The sequence below is a fragment of the Castor canadensis genome, chromosome 1 (assembly GCF_047511655.1).
Source record: "Castor canadensis chromosome 1, mCasCan1.hap1v2, whole genome shotgun sequence".
Classification (NCBI taxonomy): domain Eukaryota; kingdom Metazoa; phylum Chordata; class Mammalia; order Rodentia; family Castoridae; genus Castor; species Castor canadensis.
In genome coordinates, this window is record NC_133386.1 from 20,580,404 (window position 1) to 20,594,845 (window position 14,442).

The following is a 14,442-nucleotide window of genomic DNA, read 5'->3' on the forward strand; positions in this document are numbered from 1 at the left end:
AATTAAGCCAGAAAAATGAAAATAAAAATGGGCAAAGGGTTGTAAAGAATCAAGCCAATCACCTGGGCAGAAGAATCCCGGGAACCTATTTTCATTTGAAATAGACAAAACACACAGCTTCCTGCTTGTGCAGGAGAAATTATTAAAAATCTTAGGTTTTTTTATTGATGTACTTACTTTTTTATAATTTCAGTTATTCCTTACTTGCAAAAATATGTTATTACTACATTAAACCAATTATTTTAAGACTTAAGAAGAGTACCACATGTAAACTGAAAGCTATGAGGGAATTTTGCTAAATGAACTAATAAGCAAACTCAAACTTTTGCAAATATCAATAGGCCTTCATGTATTCTTGCCACTGATGACTTCTTTCTGAATTTCATATTAGATTGATATCTTACAAACATATAGCATTCTAAACTTTACTAAGCGTTTTCAAATATATCTTTTGCTTTAAAAGTCAGCAAAATACACATAAAGTTTTGTTCATTGGAGAAGAAATTAAGTACACAGATAAAGTAACTTCCCCAAAAGTGATAGCTAGTAAATAAATGCAGAGCTCAGATTTGACTTCAGGTCTAGGAATACTAGTTCAGAAAGTTTTCTACTCAAAAATTCTTTCTCTCTTCATCAAATACAAGTACCCCTTTCTCCCACTGCATCCAGGAAAGCAGAAACAGAGGACGAAGCCCAGCTTGGTGGTCCAGAAGTGAAATCCTAGCTACTCAGGAAATGGAGATAGGAAGGTCACTGTCCAAGCTGGCCCAGGTAAAAGCATGAGACCCTATCTTAAAAAAGAAAACAAAAGGGCTGGAGGTGCTGCTCAAGCAGTAGAGCTTGCCTTTCAACCTTGAGCTTGAATTCAAGCCCCAGTACTACAACCAGAAGAAGGGGGAGGAGGGTGGGGGGAGGGGGAGGAGGAGGAGAAGGAGGGAGAAAGAAGGAGAAGGGATGTGGGGGATGAAAATGAGGAGCTAGGTATATTAAATTTTTCATTAGAGCCAACCTCATTTCAGTGTTGGCACTAGGCTCATAGGTCAGTTTTTATTTTGTTCCTAATTACATTGGCTTATTTTATATCCATAGCTAAAGTCCAAGGAATAAAATAGAGCCAAAGATTCTAAGCAGCAAAGGATAACAATTACTAATTTTACTAATAGGGATTTTGTTCAGCTTTTCATTCATTTTAATAATTGCTTTGATTTGAATAGCTTCATCTTCCTTACTCCATCAGCACTAGAAAATGAAAGGCTGGACGCTCCCAAAGTGTGATGAACTTCAGAATATTTCATTCCTCAAAGAACGTGATTTCTAGAATGGGAGAGTGGGTGCTAACTGCAAATGCAGGGCTTCATCAATATTAATAGGAATCTGATCTTTAGAACTTAAAGAGAGTCTCAATTATTTTGTAAATTCCTTTATAATTTGGCTTTAATATGTAGTTTCACATTCTCTAACACATTATATAAAATTAAGTATAAGAAATCTGGAATAGTTAATAAATAATACTCCAAAAACCCATTTATTGATGCGAGTTTACTCAGCAGACAGTATTCCAGGAAGAACTACACATCCCTCAATAAACTGTATATGGGTTCATATGAGAAAATGGAGACAAGTGTGTGCTTGTAGGAGGGCGGGGTGAGGGGGATGACAGGAAATGACTGATTATGATTCTTGAAAATGTGAAAGAAAAGCCTGACCTTTAATTCAGGTAAAACAGTTTATCAACAAGGGAAAAGATTAATAGAAAAATACAAATATAATCAATTTATTTCTGAGATACAATATTATACTTCAATTTTCTCTATGGTTATAGATACAAAGAAGTTGTCATAATCCAGAAATATGCTTAGCTCTAAGTTTTAAACTTTACTTAAATTGAATTAAGCAAATTGCTCTCTTACATATGATTGCTAAAGGAAATGAAAAGGAATTAATATTTGCTGAAAACATTTGTGCCAAGAACTGGGCTAGGTGCTTTGTGTAACGTTATATCCTTTTCCACTTAATTCTCAAGGTAATCAGAGGAATTAGGTGTTAAAATATGCTATGACCAAGAGACTTTCAGAAATTCACAGGTCTGGTAAAAGGCAGAATGAATATTTAAACTCCATCTGGGAGACTCTCAATCGTATATTCTTTATTATCCTCAGCAGTGGGAGATAAATAAAAAAAGGAGCTCAAATTATTTAAGATGTCATGAAGTATATATAAAATTAAAAATCCTGTTTGGAGGATATTACATGAAAACTCAATTTGCAATGCTTGCCCAGAAGAAAAGCTAAGTATGACTGTACAGAGCCTAAGAAACCAAAGTTTTCTCATTTAAAATTTATGAAGAGTTAGGTTTTTTTTTTTTTTTAACTTTAAAAGCTGCAGGTGCATGTTAAACTAACAAGCACTTTCTGTGGAGAAAAATTTTAATCTTTTTTTGGTGGGGTGGGGCAGAACTGGGGTTTTGCAATCAGAGCCTTGCGTTTGCAAAGCAGGCGCCCTACTGCTTAAGCCACACCTCCAATCCATTTTGTTCTGGCTATTTAGGAGATGAGGTCTCTGGAATATTTGCCCAGGCTGACCATGCACTGCAATCCTCCTGATCTCAGCCTCCCAAATAGCTAGGATTACAGGGATGAGTCACTGGCGCCCAGATGACAAAAATTAAAATATTAAAATACAAAAATTATTTTTGTGTGAAAAAATTCATAACCTTTATATGACAAAGCAATGATATGATGTTATATTAGTTATCATAACAAACGATCAAGTGAAAACTCTTATCTAAAGACATTTTTCCCCAAAGACTTACCAATTATCACAGTAGTATAATAATAAACAATAAATAATATTTTTAACAATGTTAATACCTCCTCTTGTATATTGAGCTACTGCAAGTAAATATATTTACAGCAAAGAATATGGCTTCTTGAGTGAAAATGAAAAAATATACTATTTTATTCAACTAATGAGATCAGTCAAGTTTGCTAGTACTTACTAGACAGAAAATGTTGAGAGGATGGTCCAAAGTCTCTATGGGCTTCCTGAAGCTGCTTAAGGCGGTCGTCCACAGAGACCTGAACACCCATGAACAAGACAGATGAAAATATTTGATTTTTAGATAATGCCTTTAATAATATCCTTGATTTGGGTACTACGATAAATGATACTACTGCCCAAGATATTACTTCTCACACAGACTCCTCCTTTTCAGATATCAAAGTAATAATACGAAAATCAACTTCTGGCATCATAAAGCAATAAATGATGCCAGGTGTTCTCCTGAGGAATTTATACAAATTAACTTTTTTTTTTTTTTTTTTTGGTGGGACTGGGGTTTGAACTCAAGCTTCACATTTGTGAACAGTTACTCTACCACGTGAGTCACTCCTCAGTCCATTTTGCTCTGGTTATTTTGGAGATAGAGGTTTTGTGAACTGTATGCCTAGGCTGACCTCAAACCATGATCCTCCCCATCTCAGCCTTTCAAGTAGCTAGCATTACAGGCATGAGTCACTGGCACCCAGACCAAAATCAACTCTCTTAATCTTTACAATAACCATACGGCTAAATATAATCATTACCATTTTATCCATGAAGAAAAAACTGGGACATAAAGAAGTATCAAGGATATAGAACTAATAAGTGGCAGCACTACTATTGATACCGGGTCATCTGGTACCAGAATTTATGCCCCAACTTCCTCTAGGCAGAACTTCTGACGCACCTTATGGCAGGGTGGGGTCATGGGGTCAGTGGTTACTCATGTCTCCTTTGTAAGGCAGATGGTTAAAAAGGAATATAGGGAGTGAATGAAAAAAGAAGCCTGGAATACTCCAAGGAGGGAAAAACATAGATGGATAAACAGATAGGCAGACAGACAGACAGAAGACAATGAGGAAGAGAGAGAGAAGAAATGAGTCAGTGGAATGACAGAAAGTAGTAAAAAGACAAGTGAGTATGGAGTATCTTCTGATTTTCCTGATCATCTCTACCAGAGCTGCCCAGTGCAAGTGTCTGCTTGCGGTTGAGATATATGTGTAGTCCTATCTGCTATATTTGCTTGTACATATTCTATGGTTCGTTCTCTACATTATAAACATGCAAAGAGCTGTTACACTGAGAAACTAAACGGGAATCAATAGCAATTGCATGCAGCCTATTGACATTTCCACCGCCTTTTCCCTGCTCTTTGTCTATGCAGTGCTAGTCAGCCGTTCCATTTAGATCTCACTCTCAGCTGCTTTTAAATGAAACTTATGTACGTCTGGCTCATTGGGCAGCTCTGGTTTCTCCTGGTTTGCTATTTAAATCACATTAGAATGCACTTTATTCATTAAGACAAAGAATTCAAATGCCATAATTTATAAGATGCTATTCCTGAAACTTAACAATGTTGCCTGCTAGCATAGATTTTTCTCTTCTGTTCCAATCAGCAACTAACATCTGAGCTCCAGCAGTTACCAGGATCATAGGTAAGAAGTACAGAATGCATGTTCTCTTTCAAATTTAACAAATTCCCTGCCCTGCAATCTTTGAGATGATGGTGATAACAGAAACAGAAAAAGAATAACAGAAATAGTAGTAAATCAAGATAGACCACAGGGATCCTCACATGAAAAACTGAATTAGAGAGATGAAGCAGAAGAAAAAAGAAGGTCAAACATTTCTGTGGGCACATATACTTTTAATGATTTTGCTATGCTAATCCCAGATTATTAGCACTCTTTGCAAAGAGAGGAAAGGCTGCCAAACACCATAGACTCATTTCTTACCTCTTGAATTCCACTAATAAAATATGAGCCATTGGGTATTTTGATGTTTTAATTAACGTAGGAGACCAAACCATGCCATAAAATATTACATAATTCAAACAAAATGGCTTATATACTACAACGATATTGCATATTTACTAAACATCACATTTGGCCCAAACTATAGAAAGGACATAGTTAAGAATAATTTTTGTTATCTTTTACTTAAGTTGACCTGCTAATTCTCAGGGGGAAAGAATGATTATTGTTATTCCTAGGAACTCAACACCAAATATGACACAGCTCCATTGAGCCAGAGGCTTTTTTTTTGTTTGTCTGTTTGAGACAGTCTCTTTATATAGACCAGGGAGACCCTAAACTCATGATCCTCCTGCTTAGCCTCCAGGTGCTGGGATTTCAGGCACGAGCTGGCTCTAAACCATAAACTCTTGATTGACATTGATAGTGGCTTTCAAATATTGATACCTAGAAAGAAATCTCAAGAGAACTATTTGTGGTTTGGCTCTATTATATCTGGATCGAGCAAGTGGGGTCTAGAGTCATTAAAACTACCAACATAAAGCAGCTCAGATCTAAGAGATAAAGTATAAATGTGTTACCTGGAAAAACTAAGCAAGACACCTAAATAGCAAACAATCTGAAGAAAGATTAGGGAAACTTTCTTAAATTTTCAAAGGAAAAAATATATATACTAAAGGTAAGAAAAAATAACTCCCTGAGTTATGATGGGAAAAAATGTTTCTGGGATCTACTATGGGTTCCAATTACTGTAATTTATTTGATTTTATGCAATTTGCTATAAATGTCATATGAAAAGTACATAAAAATTACGTTGGAATCTGTAGTCACAAATAAATGAGGCCCTTGGGCTGAAGATACCAGAAGATAAATACCTGATGTCATTACTTGCTTAATTCTTCATCAAATCTCACCAGTAAAGAGAAAGAAAATAATTACATGGCCTAAAATAGTTAAGAAGGGTTTAAAGGTCATCCAAGCCTAGGCTGAAGTGGCTAAGCTGATACCTGGAGAAGTTTCCATCGCATATTAAGGTCATCCAGCTGGCGAGACATCTTTAAAGATGGATGTAGGTCAAGGGGAGATAGCTGGCTGGACAAATCATTCACCGTCTTAACTTTTAAGTTGATTGGTGCAATTTCTTCCCTAAATGCCTGCAAGAAACATAAAAAATATGTCACTGGAGAAAAATAAAGCAAAAGCTACTTTGTGGAGGCCATCCACTAGAGTTAATCACTCAACAATAGCCTGCTTGATCAGGTCTTTAGTAATCTGGATGACCAGCCTCACAATCCAGAGCATTTAAATAAATGTGTAAACAGAAAAATGATGATGCAAACTCATTTATCATGTGCAAATTAATCTGGAAAATTTTTGCTGTTATTGTCCACTTTATTGATTTCTAGTCTTGATTCAATCTTTAATTTTCTGTCCTATTTTCCTTTGCTTCCTAATATGATTACCTTAATACTTCTTTCACCTAATGCAACAATTTGATTTGAACCTGTTTTCACTTAAAGGAGGTGGCTAGTTAAAAACAACTTCCCTAACCATAGACCTGTGGCTATTCTTTCCTGACAAGGTTTGCTCGGCCTTTTAGAATCTCTTATGGTCACTGTCTGTGGTGAGTGGTGAGCAGGAAGAGCAGAGGTATAGGAAAAGAGATAAAGGGTCTTAGAACTGACAAATGGCACCTCTGGGCATAGTACAGGTAGGAGGTATGGGGGTTAGGGACAGATGTAAAGAAGGGCAAAACACCAATGACAATCTTAGGAGAGCAAACAGAGTAATGAGAACAGTAAGTTTCTCCACTGTCCACATAATTCTGCCTGCCTCTATGTTTATCTTCCCTTTTCCCAAGAGAAGTCTGTCTAGATGCTACAGATCCTTTAAAAGAATCAGCTAGGGTCCCCTACCCCTCAGGAAGACTTTCCTGAGGCCTTTTCCTCTGTAACCTTGGCTAGAGGCCCCTCCCTGCACTTTGGGACATTCTCTCTGGTCTCTCCAGGCTAGCCAGGATTATCAGCCAACACACATCAGAATACACAAATTGGATTTTAGAGTGGGGCTCTTCTGATTGTTCAGAATGTTCAGAGCCATACGAAACCTGTTGTTAAATATTTTACATATCAATCCTTATCAGAGCACTTACTTTGGGTAATATGAGCATCGATATCCTTGCTATTTCAACCAAGAATGAAAGCTTGCTCAGAACAGACTCTCTCTCTAACATTCACCTTAAGACTTGCAATGCCAAGATTGGCAGAATTTGTTTCTACCAACAAAGGCTCACAAAAATGTTATTGGAGGTACAACTAAATCAATACAGAAAGTCAGAAAAGAGAAGAGACGCTAAGAGAATAGCGTATTGTTTTTAACTCTTTGGTACATTACAAAAGTATAGTCTACCAAAAAAAAGTACTCTTCTACCAAACTTAACTCACAGGTAGATGGTATTATAAACATCCTATTAGCATTGTCAGATCTTATCATTTCTTCACTTCCTTCCATCTCCCCTTTTTTTCACCACCCCAAGTTTTGTTAATGCAATAACATACATCGAAGTGTTCTAAGGAATACATTCATTAACATTACTTTATCAATTTGGCTTCTTCCCGATGCATATAAAAAGAAAGCCTCTGTAACCACCCCCTTTTCCTCTTTCTTCCAAACTTTCCATCACCCTGTGTATCTCCCAACATGCTAGGTGGATGTAAGAATCAACTTGAGCTAAAGGCACTTTAAAAAGTAGTAGGTACAAAGAAGGCTACACTGACCTCCCCCACAATGTCTCCTCCTGAAAGTAGGAGGTAAAACTCATGGAAAATATCCTCCCCATACAGGAGGAAACTCACCTGTTTATCGTCAACAATGCAAGGCTGAGACCAACAACAGGCCGCACAGACTGTTAATGTAATGCTTCTCTTCCTTTAGTCTCTCACATAAATTAATTTTCCCCAATTGCCTGTCTTTGTTCAATCTAACAAAAAATTATTTAGGCCCTGCCATTTCTTTAGGTCTTCATTTCCAGATGGTTGCTCCTGTGTGACATAAAAACTGATTGAAATCTGTGCATTTCTCCTGTTACTTTGTCTTATGTCAGCTTAATTCTCAGACTCAGATGAAAAGCCTCCTCAGAGGGCAGAGGTAAAATTTTGCCTCCCCTACAAATACAAAGGCTAAAAGTAATCATTATGCTTGATAAACCTCAAGATAATATTGAGGAATCAACTACAGGTTTTAAAAAGGGTATTAATTTAAGTTAAACTGGAAGATATTATTTAGTGATTCAAATTTTTGCACATGCCTAAAAGATACATGAAGGAATCAAAGGTACAGATAACCAGCAAATAGTTGGTAGAAAGAACCAGGAGCCCAGAAGTGCATGGGAAATACACATGCTGTTGACATGTAGTATATGACAGTATATATATGACACACACACACATATATGACATATACATATATGACAGTGAGCACAGAAGTCAATAGGCATAAGTAAAGAATGTCACCAAAACTCTACAGACACCAATGTATCATAAGCAGGGACAAGAAGGGAGGCCTCAAAAGTTGTATGAACTGCTACAATATGGAAGACGAAGGAATTTAGGCTTGTGGTCACCCTTCTCCATTCCTGCATGGAGGACATAAGGTGATCACACAGACAGAGGCACAAATGCAGTTGTATGGTAACAGAGGCCTTACAGATGAAGAGGAGCAACAATTAATACCAAAGCCAGGGACAAAGCGGGTGTGGTAGGGAAGATAATTTTTCAGTCTGATCTTGTCACAGAACTCTTGAGTCATGAGTTTAACTTTATTGATTAATATATTCTTCATGGTTACCTTGGAAAACTTGAGAACTAGAATCAGCTTTTAAAATCAATGCCTTTATTTTAGGTATTAAAAAGGAAAAGTAAAATGCTAGAAAATGGTCTGAGACTTAATCATTTTACAATTTTAAATAATATCCAGTTTTATTTCAATAGATAGTAAAAAGGGTTTTAAAAATTAAATTATAATGTCAAGACAAGTTTTTTAAATCTTAAAGATTAATAAAGGAGTTTAAACTTTTCCCCTACCAAAATAATGTTTTTCCATTATAAGCCATAGGTGAAATTTTTAAAAAGAGCTTGGACAAACCTGTTCTCTGGTGCTTTATTTTTATTGTTATGACCAGGTGTTTAATGGCAATAAAGGATCTCTTTATCAAGAAGGTTTATCTTCTGCATTTTAAGGGCTTCCAAATTAAGGGGCCCGAATTAAAGCAACTTTTAAAATGGTTTCAGAACTGCCATGTGTTCTACTATAAAGAACCAATTTATCATGTTTTGACTGCCCTTTCCTTTAAGAGAATAAGAATCTGCATGGCCCCCCTTGCTGTGAAAACAGAAACATCTGCTAATTATCAAAGGTCCTAGTCCATCTGCTGGCAGGTGTGAATCTCAAACCTGGCTACTGCCAGAGTTGTATATTCTGCAAAAAAGAATGATTAAGGATAGTTTTAGGAGCTGAAATTATCTGATTATTCCCAAAGATTTTGTTTTCTGGTTGCTTTGCCATACATAATAATATTTAGCAATAACCTGATTACGGCTTCAATAGGATTTGGAATATACTTTAAGGCATATGTAGAATGTCCTAGATTTTGAGTTTATTTGGTTTAATGAGACTTAGGTTTATATTTTCTTTTTTCTGAATAAGGTGTTAAAATACTTTAATCCATAGTTGATTCTTTTCAATTAAAATATTAATTTTTTTGGCTTTCCACTTAAGCAGAGATTTGAACAATAAGATCTGGATGTACAGGCAGTAATTCCCATAATTACATGAGATTAACAACTCACAAACTTTGGGGCCTCTAATGATTCCAGATACAATTTCCATTTTTCCTCTTACATTAATCATCCTGAATTATAAATGGATACATTCAAATTCAAATGGGTAAACTCCTGCTCTAACCAGAAGGCTCTTTTGCTATCCAATAGGATGAACTTTCATAAGTCACTGAATTAAAATTTTTCAGTGTTTAAAACCATCCATTACAATATAACGACATACAATTCCCAAAAAAGCCACACTTCTGTGTTTTCTGAAGTTTGTTTGAAATTATTTCTATCCACAGATAATGGCTTTTGGGATACGAAGGTTGTAAAAAGAGGCCTACTTAACTCATATTGCCCAATACTCTTAGTAATAATTTAGAGCTTTAAATCAGAGTTGATCAAGGTTATATTTAATGGTTTTAGTATGAAGGAGGTCTCTGTAAGAAGGAGATGAACAAAAACAATCACAAAACAAAAATTCTACCACTTGGTTAGCTGTGTGGGCTTGAACAATTACCTTCAGTTTTTTAATGTGTAAAATAGGCTATAACAATAATACCTATGTTCTTGGGGGGGAAATTTAAAAAGATATACATATAAATTGTCTAAGAATAGTTCTTGGCACATAATAAGCTTCAATAAATGCTATCTATTATTTCTATGTCTCTATACGTGTACTGCACTGCTTATGTATTCAGTTCATTTTCTAGATCTTCTTTGCTCTCCTATTCAGTCACATGCATATAAAAAGAAGACTGTTATCCAATGTCTGTGCACAAAAGATGTATACTTTCTGCAATAAAATTTTCATACATGATAGATACTGTCAGACTAATCCTTTTAATTTTTTTATTCACTTGTCCCTTAATATGAGTCATGACTATCAAATATATAGCTTTATGTGTTATTATAAATTTTATGCTAAAGTTGTTATTGTACCTAAATTTCATTAAGTTTTGTTCTAGAGATGTTCAAGAATATGGGAAATCAAACAATGTTCAGACCATAGGGTTAGCATCCCTAATTTCAGGCAATTCCTGACTACCAGTGAAATTTAGAGCTAAATTCACCTTTTACTCCTGACTTGGGTTGGGGGGTACAGCACCACTGGCTTTAGATATAGATAAATGATAAGAGAGAGAATGATAGATGATTGATAGATAGATAGATAGATAGATAGATAGATAGATAGATAGATATGGCTCTTTATTTGTGTTATATTTAATAATGAGACATTCTTAAACCGTGCTGACCATGGTTTTCTCGATGTGATCCTGCAGAGAGTCAATGAGCAAGTCTCCCACTGGCTTCCAGCCATTCCGCACCGCTTCTGCCTCCTTCATGTCTGCGTCCAGGTCATCCATAGCTCCCTGCAGATCTCTGAGCTTCTCCAACGCCCTGTCCACTTGCTTCTGCCAATTACTGGTCACAGCATTCAGGCTGTCCCATTTCTCTTTGACTTCAGAAGACTGTTTACGCATGGCTTTGGCAATCTTTTGGGCTCTCTCCTCTGGAGTCAATTCTATGAATAAAGGGGGGAAAAGGAATAGTTTGAATAATCAATTGTATATTCTTCATAGCCAACTGGGGATAACACCTTTCTTATGGCAAGTACCAAGGTACACAGAGTTACCATGGTCAAGGTAAGAAGAAATTTCTCCACAACTAATTCACAGCTATATCTAAACACATACTCACATACTCAGATTAATAAATGGCATCATTTTTGGTGATTTCTTAATTTTTATATCCTTATAAACCATGAAATGTAACAAGATAACTCAAGGAACCAACAATTTTTAGCATAAACTTAGTTATGTAAAATCCAGTTTTCATTTATTGTTCTCAAGAGAAATTGGAAGTATAATTAGTAGAGAAGATGTAAGTTATGAAGAAAAGCCCTGAGAAAATAAGATTAATATACTGTGTTTTTAAAAAGAATTAACAGAAGACAAATCACATACCTTAGATACTTCATCATCCCTCTGTCTCTCTGGCAATTCATTTTTAATAAAGGACATTTTCTGTAGCCCAGAAATACCAACATTCACCAGCATTCACCAACATTGCAACAGGAAAGCAGCAAGATGACAAAGACCACCCTAGATGTGTAACATAGCAGGACGGCTTCAAGAGTGTCAGAAATAAACAGACTTTCAGATAGGAAGGGGAAGATAATGCAAAGCCAGGTGACACACAGGAAGTGGGTAGAAGAGTAAGTATCCAGAAGAGAAGCCAGAGACACAGAAATCAATGTCAAGTTCAAAGCCAAGAGTCAGAAACAGGTAGAGAGCAGACAAAAGAAGGGCAAAAGAGTGCAATGGACACAGATCACTCTCAAAGCAGATCAGAAAGGTTTCCTGCACAGCTTAACACTCCTGGGCCCTCATCACCCTCTACACCTGAAGATGCCTGCTGTCCTGCCTGTTTGGTTTGATGATGCTCTCCCAGCTGTTCCCTGGAAACAGACAGTAAAGGTAAACTGCAGATTAACTTAAGAGAGAAATGCATACAGGTACTCCTTGACTTATGATAGGGTTATGTCCTAATAATCCCCTCCTAAATTGAAAATACCATAAATTAAAAACACATCATAGCTTAGCCCAGTGAACATTAAGTGTGTTCAGAGCACTTATACTGGCCTACACAGGAGACGATGCAAAGCCTCTATTATAACAGTGTTGGATAGCTCGTGAAATGTACTGAATGCTGTACTGAACGTGAATGGAGAGTTTGCAGGAGCGTACTTTACACTACTAGAAAGTTAAAAAATCTTCAATGGAACCTTCAAAAGTCAGGGACCATCTATGCTCATTATTTGTGATAATTCCTATCTTTTAACTTGAATCTTTTAACACAAACCACATTACTGGCAATTTCCACTTCATCCCAAATGTTCCAAATCGCTGCTAAAATGAAGTATACTAAACTTCATTGTAAGACAAACTTCATCATAAGTTGACCTGAGGCAAGCTCTCCTACCTATCTGTCTTTAATTAATTAATTTTAATTTGGGTGGTGCTGGGTTTGGATTCAAGGCCTTGCACTACCTAAGTCACATCCCCTGCCCTTTCTACTATTAAGTTTACATTTATTTTTCAGATGGGGTCTCTATTTTAGTGTGAGGCCCCAATTTGATCCCCAGCACTGAAAAACAAGTAACAACCAAGAGATGAAGCCAAGTAGCCTGGAGAAAAGTCCTGACACAGGCAATGTCAGAATTCCAAGGTTTCTAAGGAAAAAGACTTTCTGAAGAAAGGCATGTGTTTGGAAAGGCAAACCTTATTTAAATCTTTGTATCTTTAGGATATCTATAAAAGGCTAAATATAACATTTACATTAAGTATTATACACTTTATATAAATGCAACATGCCAACTGTGAGCACCTCAGGAAGGAAGAAATGAAGGACTTTTATGATGGTAACACCTGTGTTGGTTAATAAGTCACTTGGGCTTTTTCAAAAATATATTTTAAACACTTGTATTTCACTGATTATTGTTAAAAAAAAAACCTGCCAATTTCAGAATAGACAACTTAATTATGATGATTTTCAGTGGATAAAATAAAAGGTGTTTCTGAGTCAGTCATTAAATAACTCAGCATGGAGAGAGACAGAGGCTTCTTTGTCCTGTGACAAAACACCTTCTAGTGACTATGACATTTTTTGTCTTCATTTAATGTCAGGTCTTCTGATTGAGCAGTGCTTTTGTGGCATTTATTATATAATCCCCACTGAAGCAGCTACTCAGAAGAAAGCAAAGATCTATATATAAAAAAAAATCTATATATAAAGATTTTTATATATATATAAAAATCTATATATAAAAAGTCTATATATAAAAAAAAATCAGCCTGTAACAATATAGAATCTAGTTCAATGTGTACTGTTAACCAAGAACAGAACAAAGTACAAGAGGAAACCAAAACTTTGCAGGATATTTGTGAGACATGAAATATCAAGTTATGATAATTCAGGGTAAAAAAAAGAAAAACAAACTAAACTTCAGAAAGGCAGAAAAAATGAAATACAGGGAAATGATTGCTTCTTTCAAAAATAAAATCCTCTCATTTGAAAATCAAAAGACAAATGTTCCCTTAGATTTTCTAAATGTTCTGTGGTAAATTCTAAAGCCCTCATAGGAGTCTGGTATTGCATTAGAAACCCTGCAGAGGGTTTTTAGTTCTAAAAGCTGATATCAGAGGTCCTACCTCACAGACACTCATCTAACTGGTCAAGGTGAGGCCTGGCATGGACACAGGTCCAGGCTCCCCAGGTGGTTTGAGTACTTAGGATAGAACATGCCTGGTCCATTGAAATAGAAGTTCATGTGTTTGGTCCCTGCAGCTGAATCATGGGACATTTCCCCTCCAGTGGGTATTCTGTCAACCCCATGTGGAGCACAGTCACTAAATATCAGAGGCCAAGGAGCAAAAAGAATGGAAACTAATTTGCATTTGAAAAGCAGTAACGGAGGCTGATGCTGGAGACAAAGGCAACAGCAGGAGAAAGGGATACAGATCTGCTAGCAATTCAGAGACCAGGATCTCTTCCTCTGTCACTTTCCCTACTTCCTAAGTGTGTATGTGCTTGCAGGTACCATGGGCGTTTGTGTCCCTGATTACTGTCACCTCTCCATTCTCCTCTTCCCACATCACCAAACTTCAAGGGTAGAGTTATATGTAATTTTTAAATTATTTATACATTTAGATTATTGACATATTATACATTGTAAATGTTATATTTATTTTCTACTTTCATTACTTTGAATAGCAATGCCTTTACTGTGTTACAAAGATAATTAAGAAATAATGGATAATGTT

The 14,442-nt window shown here is 36.1% G+C and overlaps 1 protein-coding gene across 8 annotated transcripts in view; it reads right to left on the reverse strand.

The window, feature by feature from the left end:
- The window catches only part of Utrn (utrophin), a 521,188-nt gene that overhangs the window by 94,251 nt on the left and 412,495 nt on the right, over nucleotides 1-14,442 (reverse strand). For all 8 annotated transcript variants that reach the window (XM_074072723.1, XM_074072717.1, XM_074072708.1 and 5 more), the window contains 3 exons: nucleotides 10,873-11,141; nucleotides 5,801-5,947; nucleotides 2,999-3,077 (listed from right to left, as the gene is read on the reverse strand). In XM_074072723.1, coding sequence (XP_073928824.1) covers nucleotides 2,999-3,077; nucleotides 5,801-5,947; nucleotides 10,873-11,141 — 495 coding nt within the window. The remainder of the gene's footprint in view (nucleotides 1-2,998; nucleotides 3,078-5,800; nucleotides 5,948-10,872; nucleotides 11,142-14,442) is intronic.